Source organism: Acanthochromis polyacanthus, chromosome 5, assembly GCF_021347895.1.
Source record: "Acanthochromis polyacanthus isolate Apoly-LR-REF ecotype Palm Island chromosome 5, KAUST_Apoly_ChrSc, whole genome shotgun sequence".
Taxonomy (NCBI): Eukaryota; Metazoa; Chordata; class Actinopteri; family Pomacentridae; genus Acanthochromis; species Acanthochromis polyacanthus.
The window spans coordinates 6,362,573-6,383,431 of NC_067117.1; the positions used below are offsets into that span (position 1 = coordinate 6,362,573).

The 20,859-nt window shown below is 40.3% G+C and overlaps 3 protein-coding genes across 4 annotated transcripts in view; 2 read left to right on the forward strand and 1 right to left on the reverse strand.

Moving 5' to 3' along the window:
* Positions 1–2,177: 2,177 nt before the first annotated feature.
* Positions 2,178–3,721, forward strand: pxmp4 (peroxisomal membrane protein 4). The gene is made up of 4 exons (XM_022212450.2): positions 2,178–2,346; positions 2,646–2,708; positions 2,807–3,005; positions 3,106–3,721. Exons 1-4 carry the CDS (start codon positions 2,234–2,236, stop codon positions 3,367–3,369), a joined length of 639 nt encoding a protein of 212 aa, XP_022068142.1. The 5' UTR covers positions 2,178–2,233; the 3' UTR covers positions 3,370–3,721.
* Positions 3,722–10,341: 6,620 nt separating this feature from the next.
* Positions 10,342–16,504, forward strand: tgm5l (transglutaminase 5, like). Its single transcript, XM_022212453.2, has 14 exons — positions 10,342–10,348; positions 10,495–10,677; positions 10,787–11,020; positions 11,711–11,829; positions 12,273–12,401; positions 12,732–12,909; positions 13,109–13,244; positions 13,397–13,500; positions 13,590–13,829; positions 13,919–13,984; positions 14,076–14,288; positions 14,421–14,578; positions 14,737–14,873; positions 16,151–16,504. The coding sequence occupies exons 1-14, from the start codon at positions 10,342–10,344 to the stop codon at positions 16,302–16,304; spliced, it is 2,058 nt and encodes a 685-aa protein (XP_022068145.2). The 3' UTR covers positions 16,305–16,504.
* A 1,402-nt stretch (positions 16,505–17,906) lies between these two features.
* The window catches only part of eya2 (EYA transcriptional coactivator and phosphatase 2), a 34,474-nt gene continuing 31,521 nt past the window's right edge, over positions 17,907–20,859 (reverse strand). For both annotated transcript variants that reach the window (XM_022212459.2, XM_051948680.1), the window contains exons 15-16: positions 19,457–19,557; positions 17,907–19,073 (exon numbers count right to left, since the gene is read on the reverse strand). In XM_022212459.2, the coding sequence (XP_022068151.1) occupies positions 18,993–19,073; positions 19,457–19,557 (182 nt within the window). In that variant the 3' untranslated portion in view covers positions 17,907–18,992. The remainder of the gene's footprint in view (positions 19,074–19,456; positions 19,558–20,859) is intronic.

Genomic DNA, 20,859 nt, shown 5'->3' on the forward strand with positions numbered 1-20,859 from the left:
GAGAATCAGCGGATCAGGGAGCATGAGACGTCATTTTCACACATGGATTGTCCTCCACAGAGTCCAGACCTCAGGATCATTGACAAGCTTTGGGATGTGCTGGAGAAGACTTTGTGCAGAGGTCTGACTCTCCCATCATCAATATACATATTGGTAAAAAATTAAAGCAACTCTGGACAGAAATACATGCTGTGACATTGCAGAAGCTTATTGAGACGCTGCCAAGGAATGAATGCCATACTCAAAGCTGAAGGCAGTCCAACAATTTATTCAAGTGTGTGACTTTTTTTTGGCTTTTGACTTTTTTAAAAAATATCCAATGATTCAAGTTGTACTACCTTCACAAAACTGCATCAGTTCTGTGTTGAAAAGCAGATTGTTCGACTTTGTGTAAAATTAACAAGTAAAAGTTTAGATTAACTAAAAAATAATAATATAATTGCAGGAACTCACTGCTCAGTACATCTTTCATTCCTAAGATTCAAAGCTTTTACGTTTTTTTCAGTATTTGCTATGATTGCCAGTCTTCTGGAAAGATGTTTTGACGTTCTTCTGAGACCACTTTTTCAGCTGCTCTTGGCTGAGGGGTGTTGTGTTACTCTGCTTTTCTCTTTAGAATACCCCAGAGGTTTTCTGTTGGATTCAAGTTAGGCGACACATTTGGCCAGCGACTTTTCACCTTTTACTTCTTCAGAAACACTTGTGTGATTTTGGCAGTGTGCTGTGAATCACTGTCAACCTGGAATATTCCTCCTCTGCCAAGTTACTGCAGACTGGGAGTCTTGTCTGCTATAATACCTCCACAGACATTCATGGCACCATCTATGAATGTGATCTCCCCGACAACTTTTGCACTCATGCAGTCCAATATCATCACTTTCCCATTTCTGTGCTTCACTAGGACCAGGTGTGGTTGTCATGGTGAGATTCGTGCCAAACTTGCTGGACCTCATCTGAGCAGAACAAATTCACCTTCTTTAGTGCAGCAACTGTGTTTCCACCGATTTTAGTCAGTCACAGATCTTCCTGTGTGCTTTATCCCTATTTGTATCCCTTTTTGATTTCCCCCCGCATGGATCCATGATGCAGACAGAGTGTTCACAGGTCTTTTCATAGCTCTGTTTAGGTGTAGTCATGTTTGTTTTTATAGTCATCGGTTTTGTAACTTTTGTTACTCTGATCACTTTTGTTGCATTGAATTTTTACTTTGTGGCCTGTAGTTTCAATATCTCTCTAAAGTACTTTTTAAAAATGCATAATTTTTAAGTAGCCGTAAGACTTTTCTTTTTCTCGACTTAGAAATAACACAATTATTAAGAAGTGATGCAATATGAAATCATTTGACATTTAAGTGATGTTCTACAGTGGTGTATTCCCTTCTGTTGTATACTAGATTTTCATTTTATTTCTGAGTAATACATCTGCTTAGTTAGCTCCTATCTCATGTCAAAATGGTGGCTGGAAAAGGTCTATTTGTTGCAGCTGTTGAGCTTACATAAACTATATTCCAGCCTTTGGTATGTAACTACATTAATCATTTAGCTGACTGCATAATGTGTAAGTGGACACAGCTATGCAGTACAGGTGTGAGAAAGAATATTGCTCAACATTAGTGACATTGATGAAGGACCTGCTCTTCTTAGAACAGAAGTGAGATTATAATGTAGGCTTTCACCAGCTGTAAATCTCCTCCTTCTACAGAAACTGTGTGAGCTGTTCCCACTCGTTATGTAACAAGCAGAAGCTACATGACTAATGCACTTATGTATCAAAGTCGGTACGTGGCTTTACGGCTTAAGAGAAATAACAGATAGACTCTTTTTTCAAAGCTTCTATTCTGATGTGAAATAGCAAACATTGTGTTACTAATTTACAGGCTAGAAAGGAATATGTAAACACAGTCGTGCAAAATGATAATTGTGATGTACAGTGAAAAAGCAGAGAATGCTGTACTTAGTGCAAAAAGTAATGTACATATCCATTGGTATATTATATATTGTACAGGTGTGGATAATAGACAAATTACTTTAGATCAAATTATCTATGCTTTGTTTTTTTCCCTTTTGAATTTCAAAACTGAATTATTCCAATTTTAAATGACACCAAAGACACCAGAGATGTGCGGGTTGGAACCTTTAATGCAGCGCAGCACCTCGGCGACTTTTCAATGTAGCACACAATTGGCGTCGTGTGTCCGACATGAGTTTGAGTCCTCTCTGTTGAATTGGAAGTCATGGCAGGTCCTGATATGATAAAAACTCTGCTGTACACCGTCAATAATCTCCTACAGGAGGAGAAGTACAGAGCTGCCTTGGCTGTGCTGAAAGGATTCAGAAACGGCGCCGTGTGAGTGAAAAATAAAAAAAAAAGTAGTGAGTTAGCTTAGCTTACTGAAGCTAATCACTGCTAACGCGGCTAACAGCTCCTCGGCTAATCAGCTGGAGAACTGCAGCTGCTTTCTGCTTTACCAGGCATTCTCCTTGATTATCCATTATTTGGAGCCACTGTGGGAAGTTATGCAGGAGTTAGTATTAAAGGCAGCTGTTTGTGTTGACTGTAATAAGAAAACTGAGGATGTTTGACCATTTTTATACACATTATTGTTAACCACCTGTCCCTCCATTGACTTTGTGCTTATTTCCCAGATATGGGGCAAAGATCAGAGCTCCACATGCCCTGGTTATGACATTTCTGTTTAGAAGCGGCAGGTGAGACGATGAGTTCTAATTTATTGCCATAAACTGCAATTCCACTACTCCCCTCGCCTTTAAAGTGCAAATAAGTGATTTTTTTTAACATCTGTTAGTTTAAAGGACAAGCTCAAAGCCATTTTGAAGGCCACGTACACCCACTCCCGAAACCTGGCGTGCTTTGTGTTCACATACAAAGGACTACAAGCCATGCAGCAGAAGATCCAAGGAAAGAGTTTACAGTCTCACTCCTTTCTGGCTGCCTGCGTTGGAGGATGGTTAGTGTTTGGAGACAACAACAGCATTAACAGCCAGGTATGATCAGACACAGGCTCACTCACTTATCCTGTCTGCAAGCACATTATCGAAAAAGATTGTTATCGCTGAGCTAAATATTCTCTACTTTTTACTCTAGATCAACATGTATTTGCTGTCCAGGATCCTCTTCGCTCTGTCCCGGCTGGCTGTAGAGAAAGGAATTATCCCTCAGCCCAAGCAGGACCCCTTCCCGCTCTTTGCCACACTGGTTTGGGGCATCGTCTTGTGGCTCTTTGAGTATTACCCCCACACTCTTCAGCCCTCTCTGCAGTCCTCCATGAGCTATCTCTACCACGACAGCAACGTGTGGCACGACATCTCAGACTTCCTTGTTTATAATAAACCGCGGACTGCTGCTTAGAAATGAAGCTTCAGATTTTCTCTCAATTGAAATGTTTTCCAGAATGCATAATCACCGTATTATTGTTTTTTTGGTATTGCTCAACTATTCCAAATATAGTTATTGAATGTGGCCTTTTAAATTTACTGTAGAATCATAATTTGTGTTGTAGGAAGCCTTATTTTGTGTTTCCATTCAATGACATCTTTTTTTCTGTGCCAACTTGCACCAAATTTCCAGCTAAAGAGCTAAACCAGCATATTTGCTGTTACTTTCAATGGCATTTGAATCTACCTAATAGGATTTTCTCTTGTTTGTATATTGATTGAATGTCTAATTTGTTTGATTGTGTCATAAAATACAGACAAATGCTAACCAATGCAGCATAGGCTGAAATGCTGTTATCCACTGTAAACATGTAGCTACAACACCGATGAACAGAGCATTATGGGTAATGTTAAAATAGACTGATGTGTGTGAAAAGTAAAAACATTTGTACATTTCCAGATGCAGATTAAGATGGTGGCAACAAATGAAGTCCTACAAATGACAGTTTTTGTGTGTCAATGAACAACATCTCCCCACCAAAAATACCGGATGTGGAAGTCAACGTTTTTGTTATTTTATTTGGGTGTGCCATTGTGTAATATGGTGAGGGCTGAATGAAATCCTGTTACAGTCTAACCCTTTTCCACTTTCCTTTTAATGCTGAATCATCACTTCTGAAGAAAATTACCTGTACAACTCTGGCAGTGGTCCAACATGTCACCAATGATTGTTTTTTTTTTTCTGGAAAGATCCACTTGACTACCTAAATACTAGTTTTCATATTTGTGTTTGTCATGGGGGATTTTAAAGAGCTCCTCCAGACAGGATTGAAAGCATACACTGTGAATCTAATCTGCTATGAAATATATTTATATATATTTTGTCTGATATATTTTTTCTTCAAGCAAACTACAGCTTGTTACAAATTTTTAAAATGATATCTGTGCTAATAATAAAAAAAAAAAATCCAGAATCTATGAAAGTGTAAGTCTTGGATACAAGATGTGTCAGTTGTGTGTTTGATCAGCTTCTAAACTCATTGTGTGGTTGTAAATTTTGCATGCAGGCGCACATGTTAAAGTCAGATTTTCAAGAAAGCACAGAGGAATTTAACATTCCAGTAGACGAATTTAAAAACAACCTCTTAGTGTTGAACTCTGACCTTGTGTCATTTTCATTGCAGTGAATTTCCAACATCCATTGGAAGTAACAACGATTAAACCGCATTCACAAGTAAAAGCTGGCTTTTGTTTTTTCCTTCGATTGCATTTTGTGCTTCTTTATCACTACTTTGCAGAGCTGAATATATTACATTTAACTTGATAATAGTTTAAGCATTATTAGAGATAATCAAACAATAAACAAGGATCTAACACTAACAGACTATTCTGGGCATAGACTGGCAAAAAGACATTTATTTCTGTACTTTTACATTAGGCTTTAACTTTCTGCTCATTTGTGACGCTTTCATTTTTACTTATATATTGTGTGTATCGCTGTCTTATTGCTGAATTAAAGAACATCTAGAGTGCTTTAAGGACTTAAAGGAACCTTTTTCTCTTTAATGCTAACTGTACTGTAAACATCATCATGGAGCTTGGAGAATATACCAGAGTGCTGTTCATTCCTAAAGTAGTACTTTGCAACCACTGACAGGCCCCCTAAATCTTCAGTTTAACGAGATCAAGAGTCAGGAGCTATGTGCTGTACTCATGCAATGGTACTCTGAGCTAATAAAAAAAACAATGTTTGAAGCAAACATGGTCATACTAAAAATGCTAATATGCAGATTCATGTCATTCAGTTCAGTCTTATTTTTATAGTGCAGATTAACAACATTTCATCTCACAGCACTAAGCATAGTAAAGGACAGACCCTACAAATTATGAAGAGAGAACAGAAAACACAACAATCCAAAGATGCCTTAGATTCCATATGAGCGAAGTGGGAGTGAACGAAAAAGCACCTAGGATAGGGAAGGGGTTAAAATATCTGACAGAACCAGGCTCAGGGAACACAGCCATCTGCCTCAACCAGCTGAGTGAGAGTGGGGATGGGGAGGAGGGGATGGCAGGACAGCAGGGTCACTCATCCCAAACCATCTGGATTGGGTTTAGGTCAGGTCATCTGACGCAGCACTCCATCACTCTCCTTCTTGGTCAAATAGCCCTTACACAGCCTGGAGGTGTGTTTGGGGTTCTTGTCCTTGTTATAGACTTGGAAAGTTCACAGCCTGGCTCTCAGATCAGGCTCAATCTGCTCCACCTGTGTGATTGAGCTCAGCTGTGTGCTGTTACCAATCAGCTGGGCGGGGATGTAAGGAGGGATCTCCCAACTGCTCAGATGGCTGTGAGTAGGTGACCTGGAAGGTTTGACACCATCAGTCGGCCTTCTTATGGAAACCTAAGTGTCTTTGTGTCGTGTCAGGGCACAGAACCCAGCACTTCATTTCTTTTGTTTTGGGGAATGTTTTTCTTTTAAGGGGTTTTAGTTTTGTTTGGTCTACCACCTTGGTAGATTTAGTGGAGGATAGTGGTATTCAACCACACACTATCCTCTTTTAGACCACAGAACCCTGTTTTCTGTTTGTGCAGTTTTCGTTAGTTTCACCCATTAACGACCACGGTTCATTTAGTTTTGTCTCAGACAAAAGGGGGGTGAAACGTAACAACTGGGCTTTCGTCCGGGATGAATTTGTGAAAATCCCGATCTTGTTTTTTGCAGGTGTTTTTAAGTTGGTTGTTTTTCTTTAAAAAAAAAAGTTAATGCACAAGCAATGGAGTCCACAGTGGAGGCTTTTATTGAAAACTCCACTTGGGAAGTGCTCAATGCCTGTAAGAAGGCAGAGTTGATTGAGATCGCTCGCCATTTTGAAATGATAGTGGCAGCAAGAAGTAAAAAGGAAGTGATAAAAGCAAAGTCAGAGAGTCTTCATGAAGAAGATGAGATGGTTGAGGGGAATGTTGAGCCTGCCTCTGGAAGTAGTGGGGAAAATTAGAGCTGCAGCTTAAGCTGGGGCAAATTAAATATGAACAGATGAGACTGTGGCTAGTTTTTCGAGAAAAGCAAAATGAGCAGACTATCTGTTTAAAAGAGCTTGAGCTTGAAGAGCTCAGGATAAAATCAACTCACCAATTGGGGTCCAAAGATTTTGACTGCAGGTGAGAATCTGAAGAGGTCTCAGACCAAGTGAGGGTAACATCCTGTTGAAAAATAAATGATGGTCCAACTGAACGCAAACCAGATGGGATGGCATGTTGCTACAGCATGCTGTGGTAGCCATGTTGGTTCATTTTGTCTTCAGTTTGTAATAAATCCCCAACAGTATCACTAGTTAAACACCCCCGCACCATCACACCACCTCCTCCATGCTTCACAGTGGGAACCATGAATGGAGGGGCCATCTTTTAAGCATCACACAAAGGCACAGCGGGTGGAACCAAAGATCTCAAATTTAAACTTATCTGACCAAAGCACAGATTTCCACTGGTCTAATGTCCATTCCTTGTGTTTCTTGGCCCAAACAAACCTCTTCTGCTTGTTACTTTTCCTTAGTAGTGGTTTCTTAGCAGCTATTTGGAAGTCACTCCCCATCTCTGTCCGTGCTTGCCCCAACATCACCAGCTTCAAGTCCACCCTCAAAACCCATCTGTTCAGACTTGCTTTTACCTCAACTTTTTTAATTTTAGTACTATCACAACTTTTTTTATTGTTTTATATCGTATTTCCCTACTGTTTCTGTTTTATCCTGTATTCTGTGTTTCTGGTTATGTTTAACTACCTCTGTAAAGTGTCTTTGAGTTTTTAAAAAGCGCTATATAAATAAAATGCATTATTATTATTATTTGTCCATAAAGGCCTGATTGGTTCCGTCTCCTCTGAACAGTTGACATAGAGATGTGTCTGCGACTAGAACTCTGTGTGGCATTTATCTGGGCTCTAATCTGAGCTAACCTGAGCTATCCTTAACTGAAACTTGTGATTTCCGAGGCTGGTGACTCAGATGAACTCCTCCTCTGCAGCAGAAGTGACTCTTGGTCTTGCTTTCCTGGGTGATCCTCATGTGAGTCAGTTTCGTCGTAGCGCTTGATGGCTTTTGCCACTGCACTTGGGGAAACATTCAAATTTTTTGCAATTTTCCAAACTGACTGACGTTCAGTTCTTAAAGTAATGATGGACTGTGGTTTCTCTTTACTTTGCTGATAGGTTCTTGCCATAATATGGATTCTAACAGTTGTCAAATATGGCTGACCGTGTACCAACCTGACTTCTGCACAACACAACTGATGGTGATATTTAGCAGTAAATACAAAGCACACCTGAAAATACTGCCATCAATTTTGCAGGTACTTGGTGTAAAACCATTTGGTAATTTAAAAATCCTGGCCTGATGATAGCACTAGAGCTAGGGAGTCATCAAATATTATATAATTCACTTTTATTGTATTTGATCAGTCATTGTGGAGAGATTTCCCTCAAAACCACAGCTGTGAAACTCATTGTCAAAGAGATCAGTCAAGTCATTATGATTAAACCCCTGGGATTTCTGAAAGTCTGCATCAAATAATACGCCCATCGATGTAATAGTTATTAATATACTTGGCCAGGCGGTGATGAAGCAAATGTTAGGTAAACATCAAGATCCAAACTCTGGACATCTCAACATACAATGATACTCTGAGCTATAAAAAAAACAAAGCACCCACAAAAAACACACAAAAGAATGTTAGAAGCAAACATAGTTATACTAAAGATGCTAACATGCAGTTTCATGTCATTCAGTTCAGTTAAACTTCATTTCTATAGCACAGATTCATGACATGTGCCATCTCACAGCACAAAGCATAGTAAGGTACAGACCTTAAGAGCTATGAACAGACAACAGATAACACAACAATCCAAAGTTGCCTCAGATTCTCTGAGTGACAGTGGCAAGAAGGAGACAGGGGTAGAGAGAGGGGCCAAAAACATCCATCAGAACCAGACTCAGGGAAGGCAGCCGTCTGCCTCGACCGGTTGGGTGAAAGTGGGGATGAGGGAGAGTTTGCATGTTCTCCCTGTGCATACGTGGGTTTTCTTCTGGTACTCTGGCTTCCTACCACAGTCCAAAAAATATGCTGAGGATAACTGATGATTCTAAATTTCCTTTAGGTGTGAGTGTGATTATTTGTCTCTCTGTGCAGTCCTGTGATACACTGGTGTCCCCTTCCTTCACCCCAGGTCAGCTGGCATAGACTGCAACCCTAATGAGGATTAAGTGGTGTATAGATAATAACGGATGTGCCAGCTTACAGAAAACACATGGTGGGTGTAATTGGATTGGTCTCATATTTCTCTTAACTGAATCTGTAAAAAGAATATACTACATTAAACTCACATTGGGGTATATAGAGTAACGGCCCCAGTCGTCACTTCAAGCCAGTTCAGTTCAGTTCAGTAAATTTATTTCAAACCTGCACACAGCTCTTTTGACAACAGACATAAAAATATATCTTGGTTTGAAAAGGGGATGGATGAAGCAAAAGCTTTTAAATTTCCAACCCCCCACTCACCATCACAAAAACATTACAATACAACAATACAAGAAAAAAAACAAAAAACTAACTACAGAGATAAACATACAAAGACAGACGGGCCCACCTTCTCTGACTCTAACTCTAGCCAGGATTAATTCTCCAAAAATGCATCCCACCCAATCATACGGGCATACCTGTCATTGTAGATATGTGACTACTGTACAGTGGAACAAGATTTATGCAGCAAATCCAGTTTCCTCAGATGGCAAGCCTTTTTATCAGCGTCAACAGTAATCGGTGCCAATTAACCTCCCACACTTCTAGTGTGGGTAAAATGTCACTGGGTCGTTCTGCCCTTTCCGATGTTTGCATAGAGAGAGCCAGAGAGAAAGAAGGGGAAAAAACTGCATGTTTGAAGATCTTCCCAGTCAAGCGATCTAAATAAATAGGAGCTCTAACTTAAAGCCTGTTAAATACAGTCTATTTCTGTTTATGAGCTTTAAACAATACGCCTGACCATTTGTTAGAACACAGTGAGCAAGACTGAGGCTTTAATTATGTTAGAAGCACTAATGACAAAAATGTCAGTAAATAAGGCACATTTCTGGAAATTTTACCTGACATAAACATTGCTATTACTAACCTTTTTAATTGTTGAGGTGTACAGTAAAATGTGTGCTTCTACCGTGATATTCAATAGTAAAAAAACATAGTTTACTTTGCAGTATTGTATGTACCATGGCAAAATGAGCTGTGGTTTATGAAGAACTGCAAAGAATCTTGTTCATACTAAGTGATGCATTATTGTTCCGTTTGTAAAATTCATTATATATACAGTATATTCATGTAATTTGCCAAATCACTAAATTTTTTGGAGAAGTATTACAAAAAGGTCGTGGCAACAGTAAAACAGTAATGGTTGATACAGTGTTAGTGTACACAAATACTCCAAGAAACTATCGTGGGAAATATCAAATTAGCATTTTAATTTTTTTTAAGTCTAGTTTACGTCATTCACTCAAGATAATCAGTAAAAAAAAAAAGGTAATATATACAGTGGATAATCGCCCCAGGGCATCTGAGCTGCAAACGTACTGTACTGCAGGGACACACACACACCCAACACACTGACGCAATCACCTCCAGCGCTGTACTTCAGGTGAATGGGTGAGTCAGATTGCTCACCGAATGCAAATGAAAGTGTACAAATGCAACAGAGCCAAGAAGGAGGGGTGTACCTTCAGGTGGCTCATGTTTTGTTACACATGACTTCGAAGGCCTTGGTTACCATTGAAGGAAACCAGTTCACTTTCTCACCACCCCCATGAGAAATGCTTTCAGAGGGTGGGGCAAAGGTTTATATACCTGCATATGGTCAAAGTAGGGGCTTAAGAAAGAAAGAAAGAGAGAAACTAAGAGACACTAACAAATGGAAGGTGAGATTTGTCTTCGGACGTGCAACTTTTTTTTTTCTCTGTTTCAGTTCATTGCTTCTAGGATAAATTTACTTTAAATTTGCACCGTCTGACTATTGAATACATTTTACGGTTGCAATGCCTGTAATTTTTCCCTCTATTTGCAGATTTGAGTATACAAAATGTCAATCTGGAGGTACTTGAAAACATGGAGCGCCACAAGACCAAGGGCTTCATCAGCTCCAGAGCTCTGGTGGTGCGGAGAGGAGCTCCATTCGCAGTCAGTATGCAGCTGGGGGGCCGACTCTTCAACCCCAAGGTTGACTCTCTGAGGATCAAAATCATGCTAGGTAGCCTGGATAAAGACATATTCAGTGTTCCTGTGGATGAATTCTTGTGTGGGAGCATGTTTAGACCACAATCTAAATTAAAACGAACCTGTCCCTCTCTTCTATCCAGGTCGATTGTATGCGATCGTGCCAGTCACCTTCTCCAAAAAGATTTCTTCCTCCCGTTGGAAAGCCTTTATGGACCCTAAGGACTTGAACCTCCAGAACCCCACCATCTACATCTCCTCTCCTGCCTCTGCCTCGGTGGGTCGCTACAGGTTTCAGCTGTGTGTCTTCAGTCAGGGTGGAAAGAGGAGCTGTGGATTCGGCAAATTCACCCTGCTCTGCAACCCCTGGTGTTCTGGTGAGTGCAAGTCAAACCAGTGAAGTTGTAAAAACACCAATACTGTTAATCGGAATAGCTCACTGGGGTTTTTGGTCGCCAATGTTGCACCAGCAGGGACTTTCTCAAACCAGAAATGTACATATAGCTGTGGTTTGTGTGGCGGGATGAGCTCCTGATGATGGAATGCTTTCACTGACCACCTTTACTATCACTTTTTTTTTGTGAATCATTCCTGAGACAGAAAGATTTGTAATGAAAAATGCCTGACACCAACCTTATGTAATAGACAGATCAAAGTTAGGAAAGGTAACAGAAGTCTAACACTATTTACACTATCGTTCAAATGTTTAGAGTCACTAAGAAATGTCTTTATTTTTGAAAGACTAGCAGTTTTTTTCAATGAAGTTAACATTAAATGAATCAGAAATACAGTCTAGACATGGTTAATGTGGTAAATGACTATTCTAGCTGGAAACGGCTGATTTTTAATGGAATATCTCCATAGGGGTACAGAGGAGCATTTCCAGCAACCATCACTCCTGTGTTCTAATGCTACATTGTGTTAGCTACATTGAAAGGCTAATTGATGATTAGAAAAACCTTTTGCAACTATTTTAGCACATGAATAAAATTGTGTGCTGCATGTCAAATTGCAGTCGAGCATGAAAACACACTGGGCTATACTAAAATCGGGTTTATTTCGTGCAGAGGATGCAGTATATATTCCATTTGAGGACCAGAGAGAAGAATACGTCGAGAGCGACTCTGGGTTGCTGTTTATGGGGACGGCAAAGAACGTTGTGTCAAGACCGTGGTCCTTTGATCAGGTACGAAAGTGATAACTGTTGGCTGAAATTTCTTTAGAAAAGCATCATCAGCTTATTTACAGAACATGTGCTGATTTAAAACTCTATATAATACATCAGGGTGCATAATTCAGCATTTATTGCACTTTTGCTTTTAATGTACAAGTGTCCATTCACTGTATGTATTTTCAGTGCTTGAGTTAAATGAAACCTTGCTATAAAATAACAGTTGAAACAAACTCAGGATTTTCGGTAATAAATGTTAAAGTGGAGGTAAAACGTCTAACTGCGCAGCTGAACATTCACAGTTGAAATACCTTTCATCCGTGAATTCCCTAGCCTGCCCTCAAACAGCACATGTTGGTCACTAGACAGTAAGTAAAGCATGAATTTATGAGCGCGCTCTTCATACATCATAAAACCAATCATTTTCTTCTTCTTCTTCTTCCTCATTGCCTGTGAAGTATGAGCATGGTGTTCTAGAAGCGTGTCTGAATCTGCTCCAAGTCAGCCCTCAGCACCAGAAGAACAGAAGAAGGGACTACCTGAACCGAAGCAACCCTGTCTACATCGGCCGCGTTGTCTCTGCCATGGTGAGACCTGCCAGCTAACAACACACCTGAACATAAATGTCAAGATGGGAAGAAATCCAGTAATCGTGTTCTTTCTTACTGTTTACTTTCTATGGCATGATAATGTGAGCATCATGGCTGCTTATTAAAACAAGTTTTGACTTGAGCTGGGAACACTGTGTTCTGAGGATTGTGAAGATGAATAGACGCCTCCTGTAAGGTTGTGAGCTCTAAATGTCACTGCAGGGACACTGTAATTAGACCCGTTAAACAGTCAGTCAGAGTAGTTATTAATGTGCCAACGTGAAGCTGTGAAATTCCATTTTTAAAACCATTTCTCCATGTGTTTAGATCAACAGCGAGGACGACCGTGGAGTGCTGAAGGGGAACTGGTCAAATAACTTCAAAAAGGGTGTCCATCCCTCTGCATGGACTGGGAGTGGGGACATCCTGAAGCAGTGGGCCCAGTCCGGTTACAGCCCAGTCAAGTATGGACAGTGCTGGGTGTTTGCAGCAGTCATGTGCACAGGTACACGACGTCTTTTACAAAAACATCCACCGTGTACTCTTTTCTTACTCCAGTTCTGGCATTGTCAATATAACACATCAAACCTCTAAAATCTGTCATCACGATCGATGTCTCATCAGTCAGGTTCAGATAACATTTTTCCATGACACAATGTTCAGATATGTCATTAAAACATCTGCGTCTTGATTACGTCTTTCAGTGCTGAGAGTTCTTGGCATTCCTTGTCGTGTTATCACCAACTTCAACTCCGCTCATGACACCAATGACAACCTGGTGATTGAAGAGTATTACAGTGAAACGGGGCAAAAGATGAAACGCAGCAACGACAGCATCTGGTGAGTGGTGAGAGTAGTCTGAGCCGCTTATGGAGTCTTTTAGGGGATGTATTCTTTATAAAAAAAAGCATTATCTGAACTACTTTAAAGGCACTGATGCTGTTGATTAATAATTATGATTGGTGATATTTTATTCTGGACCTTCTTATTAGGAACTTCCATGTCTGGGTGGAGGGCTGGATGGCTCGCCAGGATCTGGGAACCGAAATGAATGGCTGGCAGGTTCTTGATCCGACTCCCCAGGAGAGGAGTGGAGGTGTGTAGGAGATATTGATCAAATTAGTTGCTACTTTTTTTAGCCATCTGTGAACGTTTCCCTAATCATCTTGTCTTCGTTTATCGCAGGAGTGTTCTGCTGTGGCCCAGCTCCGGTCAAAGCAATCAAGAACCGGCTCATCGAACTGCGTTATGACGTCCCGTTTGTCTACGCTGAGGTGAACGCAGACGTCCACACCATCATCCTGAGCCAGGGGAAGGTCCTCAGCATGAGCAAAGACACAGAGAGGGTCGGATCCCTCATCTGCACCAAAGCTGTCGGCTTCCCCAGAATGCAGAACGTCACATCAGACTACAAGTTCATCAAAAGTATGACCCCCAAAACAGAAGATGTTTACATTCAAAAGCTCACTAGGGGCAATAGTTAATCTGCTTTCTTTCTTTTTTTAAAAAAATAGGTCCAACTTCAACACTTTCATCAAGAAGTTCATCAACGATTTCAGATGAGTCAACATTACGAAGAGGTAATTTTGAAAAAAAAAAAACCCCAAAGATCAGAGCTCAGACTTTTAATCCGTGTTATCTCATGGACTGGTTTTCTTCATGTGTATTCAGGAATCTCATCCAAAGGGGTGCTTGTCTTCCTGAACCTGGATAAAACTCCAGTTGCCGGGGAGCCTGTCCGCTTCACGGTGCAGGTTGTGAACAAGGACAGCGTTACCAAGACGATAAAGGTGCATGTGAACGCCCAGGCTAAGGAATACAACAACAGCCCATCAGACACCTTCTGGGAGAACCACGGTGTCGTACAACTGGCCCCCATGGAAGGTACATTCACTTTACACTATCTGCAAACTACAGCCATTAACAGAACATGATGGATTGTTGTGATTTTATAATTCATTCTAATGTGATCTGATGATGAATTTCACACACCGTCCTGTCCCTGTTTCCTTCCAGTCAAGACGCTGCAGCAGGAGATCTCTCCAGCCCAGTACGAGGATGTGGTGGGAGACGACATGATCAACCTTGCGGTGGTCGTCGAGGACATGAACAGTGAGGAGAGGGTCCTGGCCTCGGAGGAGTTCAACATTGCTAGCCCTGAGCTCATCATAGAGGTACTTCATGAACTTAACTGTTAGTTTTAATGGCAAATTAGCAGGGAAAAAATAGTAGACACAGAAAATAATTGTTCCAAGATGCTTAACTTTACTTTGAAATGTTACATGTTAATGTTAGGGAATGTTCTGGTTTGTCTGACATGTTTCTCCTTCAGGTTGCAGATGAACACTCCATTGCACTCAACAAAGAGCATGTAGCCATGGTGACCTTCACCAACCCCTTCTCTCACCCAGTGACTGGAGTGCTGACAGTAGCTGGGGCCGGACTGATCCAGGGCAAGCTTCAGTTCAGGTAATAACCCGGATCTCCAGCCTTCATTTTTATAGTATGTGTTGTACAGTTAAAATCATGAACTTATGACTTGTGAACGTCTTGAATGGCTGCAAATGAAAAGGTGAAGGAATGTTCAAACAGAGGAGTGTCACTGAGCAGTACAGTACAGAACAGTGTGTCTTTGTGGAAGGAATGTAGACTTGTTACTGTTGCATGTTTGGATTGCTCTGGCAGGACTACATGACTAGGTGATAAAAGGAATGTTCTGCTGCTGCATGCAGATCTGCTTCATGATTACACTACTGTTCAAACGGTTAGGGTCACCCAGGCAATTTCATTCAGACTTTCATTCATGTGCTTACATAACTGCACAAGGGTTTTCTAATCATCAGTTAGCCTTTGCCTTCGAATAGCTAACACAATGTATCATTAGAACACAGGAGTGATGGTTGATGGAAATGTTCCTCTGTACCCCTATGGAGATATTCCATTAAAAATCAGCCGCTTCCAGCTAGAATGGCTATTTACCACTTTAACAATGTCTAGACTGGATTTCTGGTTCATTTAGTGTTATCTTCATGGAAAACAATTATTTTCTTTAAAAATATAGACTGGTTGGGTACCGGGAAAGCTCAGCTGGGTGGCCCATGAACGGGCTTCAGTCCCTGACGCAGCGTCATGGGTTTGAATGCAGCTCATGGAAATGTACTGCATGTCATTCCCCCACTCTTCTACCATGTTTAATGTGTCTCTCTCTCTCTCTCTCTCTCTCTCTCTCTCTCTCTCTCACTGTCCTATACAATTCTTGGCAAAAATGCCCAAAAAATAATACTTTAAAAAGGGCATTTCTAATTTGAACGCTAGCGTACCTGAAGGGATTTAATATATTTGCTTTACATAATATTTTATTGTGGAGTGATCCATCTCTTTAAATTATTAGATAACTATCTTGTACTGTGATGTATTTAGCTCTCGTGTTAAATAAGTCTTTTCCCTTACATTTGAGTTTTGTTTCTTTTTAGGCTTTGTTCCATTTTTAGTGACCCCAAACCTTTGAATGATAGTGTAAGTGTGAGCACTGTTATTTAAGGATGTTACCTAAGGTGTGCAAAATTTCAACATCACCATGGCAGTTATTTTACCTTTGCTTTTATTATCTAAAACTGATCTGACTCATTCAGTTCCAACCAGGAAAACCAGCTGCACAGCACGTCTTTGACCAGAGAGACACTGCCAGCCATGTAAAACGTCCACATTTTGCAAACATTTGTCATATCTTCTGTGTCTCCCTGCAGAATGAGCCCACTGCCTCCAGGAGGAAGAGTCCAGCAGCACATCACCTTCATCCCCGGCATGGTGGGAATGAAGATGCTTCAGGCCAGCCTGTCATTCACAAATATCAGAAGCACCATCAGAGGCTTCAAGATGCTCTCTGTCCGCAGTGTTTAGCTTCTATAGCTATTGCTTATCTATTTCCATTCATGATGTATATGTGACTGTACATTCTATTTATTTATTTTGCTATTTATTTATGAGTTTAATTCAGGAAATTAAACATTGCTACCTCCGCTGACACATGGAATTGTAAAGCTTTTTTAATGAACTGTTGTGCTGTTTGGGTATCTTGAAAAATAAATTGATAAAAAAGTGTTTATTTCTTCTGATTGCAGCATCTAGTTTGTATGAATGTGGATTCATGTTGTCACAGTTCTTTTTCTGCCCTGAAGAGGGAGACCTTTCCTCAAACAGAAAATAGTTTACTGAGGATTAATCTGCATGAAATCTGCTTTTCAAGCCTCTTGATATTAACCCTCCTGTTGTCTTCATTTACGGGCACCAAAAAATACTGTTTCCTTGTCTGAAAAAAATCCCCAAATTCCTGAAAATCTGCAAGCAGCGTTAGACGGGTTCTCGCATCCTTGCTGGTCAGCGAATCCACGCATGTCCACCCGGTGGCACTGTGACCGAGAGTGTATGTTGACCTGTGAATGTGATGAAGGTTGGACTCTGATCACACATGTAAAATTTCAGGCAGATTGAAGCATGCAGAGGCTAGTCATAGAGATTTTCCTGTCTATCCAGCAGGTGGCGCTGTGACCGAGAGTGTACAGTGGGCTATGAATGTGATCAGGATTGGTCTCTGATCACACATGTAACGTTTCAAGCAGATTGGAGCATGTACAGGCCAGTTTTAGAGCATTTCCTTCCATCCACTAGGCGGCGCTATAACTGTGGCTTTAAATCAGCACGTGAATGTGATCAGGGCAGGACTCTGATCATACATGTAAAATTTGAGGCAGATTGGAGCATGTTCAGGGCAGTTATACAGCATTTCCTGTTTCATGGCGACTTTTCAAAATCCAGGGGTCGCCATTTCCACATCCTCAGACTTTTGTGGAGCATTTTGATAGCTTTTGATCGGCCATGCCTGCTGTACATCCTGGCCAAATTGCAGCTCTGTTGGAGTTATCCTGTTTGAGCATATAGCTTTTTAAAATGTGCAAAAATGACCGACAATTGTCGAAAATACATAATTTTAATAAAGACACATAATAGAAAATGGCCGACTTCCTGTTGGTTTTTGGGCATGGGTGTCAATTACATTTTTGTGCCTCTTGACCAGTTACATATGCCTACCAAACGTCATAACTCTGGATGACACGCACTGGCCATAGTAAATGTTTGAAATAGTAATTATGAGCATTTTTAACCTGTCAAAAAGTACTTTGTTTGTCACGGCAATGATCCGTTGCCACGGTAACAGCGTTTTATGAATCATTAAAATCTTCACACTGTGGCATCATCTAGGTATGAACACTGAGCTGTCAAATTTCCAGAATGATGAGATGACATGAATATGACAAAGTATCGGGTAATGGGACGTGCAAATGTAACGACAAGAACTCCCTGCTGCCACCAGGTGGCAAAACGGGTCAGGGTTCAAATGAAATGGACATCTGCATCAATAATAACGCATTTATTTACTTGTTGTTTAGCTCATTTTGTGTCAGTAACGGTGTGAAATTAAACTCGACTCCACTTTCCCCACAATGCAATTAATTTACCTTTATTAATCTACCTTAACTGTCTGTCAAAACAAATCGACAATAAAGCATTATATACAAATCATAGCTAAGCTGACAGGCAGTGTAATCGGCACATGCACAACCACACCAGTTCATCTATATTACAAACAGGTTATTAGGAAATTTCACAATGACGGAAAAGATAACAACACACAACCCAGAATCAAAAGTCAGGATTCCAGCACCGGCCTATAATACAGCATCTCCAAGGCTCCGTCTCGTCAAAACGTTTTTACAAGAGCCTGCTTTTGGTATCTAAAAGTGATTTTTTTTTGTTTTGTTTTGTATGTCGAGCTTCCAAATGATATATACCTCATTGTGTTACAGACTTGAACCAAACAATAAATAGCTCTAATCTTAATGGCAGTATATAGACTGTTTTAATAGCCTCTAAGTATGGGAAGGAATGTTTATCTAGCTGTCATATTAATTAAAAAAAAACTAAATCAATAGTGGAGGCAAAATCTACCGCACGTAATATCATGTTTCTATTCCGTCTTTAAAATAGTATTAGCCAGAAAAATGATTGAAGTCTCACAACAAATACAAAGACACAGTAGAACCAATAATCTGAACGCTTCATCCATGCAGACATACTCATTGTGGTCATTAAACAGGAGGGAAGAACTTGCATTCAGTGCAACACTTTTTGTGTGTGTACAAAAGTGGGACACCATTCATAAAGCTGAGATGAACTCATTTATAAAAAAGGACAGGTTGTTTTAATATATATATATTTACTATTCAAAGTATTAGCCATAGATCTCTGGGGTTAGTTATGAAGCTTTGGTCCCTTTTTAACTTTGGTCTTTTACTTTGGTCCAGCACGTTTGGCTTCGTGTTCATAAATGCACTGCTGCCTCCCTCGCTTCAAAATCCCCACAGCTCCTCTGGCTTCGGTGTAAAGTTGTCCACCCGTGGGCGTGCTCACAATAGCAATACTGACTCTGAATCAGTCTCCAGGGGGCACCTTTCCCCTCCAGCTGCACTCAGGAGTTCAGCAGCTTCTCACAACTTGAATGGAATAGCAGAACGTGGCAGACAGCGCCCTCTAGAGGTAGTCCAGCTCCAGTGCATGGCTCAGAGCCTCCAGGTCGGCCCGACAGGACACCCTCCAGAAAGGCATGTTCTTCTGCAAAGACAGGAATAAAATAACATTTGATGCAGGTTTAATGCGTGGTGTAAAAATGAAGTCGAGTGAGAGAACAGTGCTTCTGCAGATGGAGTACATATGAGAAATATATACTGTGGTTCTGAGGGGGACTGTAGGATGTGACAAATGACATCTGGATAAGATGTTGGCTTATACTGTAGAAAACCATAACGCAGAAAGAAAAATCTGTCAGACTTCCAAATCACCGAAAAAAGTATCGACTATGTCAATGCAAAGATTTAAAGATTAAAAAAGAGACTCGGATACAGACGCGGCTGAAATCGAGTGTGTCGTGAGGTTAACTGATTAGTTGTGGCTCATTTTTCAGCAGTCAAAGACATAAAAAACAGATTGAGTTATACCTTCTTGGCTACGGACTCCTCCTCAGCTCCGTCTCCTATCACCACATACACTGCTCGCCTTCCGAACCTCTGAGAGACACGCTCAAAGCAGCTCTCCTTGCCTTTGAAAAGAGGGAAAATCTCACATTAACATAATAAAACAACACCTTTGGTCATATACTTCAGAATGGGAAATAAATTCACTGGCGGAAGAAAATATAGAGGAAAGAAGGAGGCTAAGATTAATATGTATCAGTTCAATTCAATTCAGAGAAGTTAATTTTTCTGTTAGGAACTTTATTTGTGCCAGAGCATCTGTGCGTACACTGTACATACAATTAATATACCCAACACCATAAGAATAAACACAAGCAATATATTATACACACAACACAACCAACACACCAGAGATAGCGGATAAAAGACTGGTAAAATTGAAGTTTAACCCACATGTCGTCCTGCAGGTCAAAATTGACCCGTTTTAAAGTTTGAAAATGTGGAAAAAATGTATTTTCACAGTGAAACTTCTGATGTCCACATTTTCTACATTTTTTGGAAACCTTGGAAAAAAAGAAATGTTAAAAATTTTTCTGAAGAACATTCCCAAAATAAAAAAATCAACCAAAATCCAGCGAAGTTTGGATTTTGGTTGATTTTTATGTGAATGTTCTTAAAGAAAATATTAGAAGTTTTAATCACTTTAGATATTTTTTAGGATTTTTACAAATTTTTTGAAAATCTTTACAAGAATTTTCTTGTCAAATTTGGGGGATTTTTTTTTTTCAAATCAAACTTTTAAGGGAAACTTTTCAGGAATTATTGGAATTTTCTCCCTGAAGTTTTTGCAAATGTTCAGAAATTTGGGATTTTTTTTTTCAGACAAGGAAACTATATTTTTTGGTGCCCATAAATGAGGACAACAGAAGAGTTAAAAGAATATGTTATCATTACAAAGTGCAAAGTGGCAAATATATAAATAATTAAAAGATCCTGAAGAGGTAGTAGCTACATTACATGGCTCAGCCATTCATAAGTCTGATGGACGTGGGCATGAAATTTGACGTGGCTCTCATGGTGCTAAAATGAGTGGCCTGTATCTGTGACCTTCAGGGAGCAGACTGTATCGGCTGTGCAGTGTCTGAGGCCATCTGTGTTTCTCTAACACCGTGTTTTGTCCTTCTGTTGTTGTTGATGAGTGATTCTTGCTCCAGTCCAATTACTTTACTGCTCATTGTTATCATTTTGTTTAGTGGATTGCGATGGACAGTGGGTAGGGACCCAAACCAGGCTGAGATGTTGAAGGTAATGAATGATTAAATGAAACATTTATAGAAAGCTGTCAGAACTGACTGGTGAACCTGAAGTTTGTGGAGTTTCCTCTGGAAAAAAAGACGCTGCTGACATTTGGAGAAGATGCTTTCACT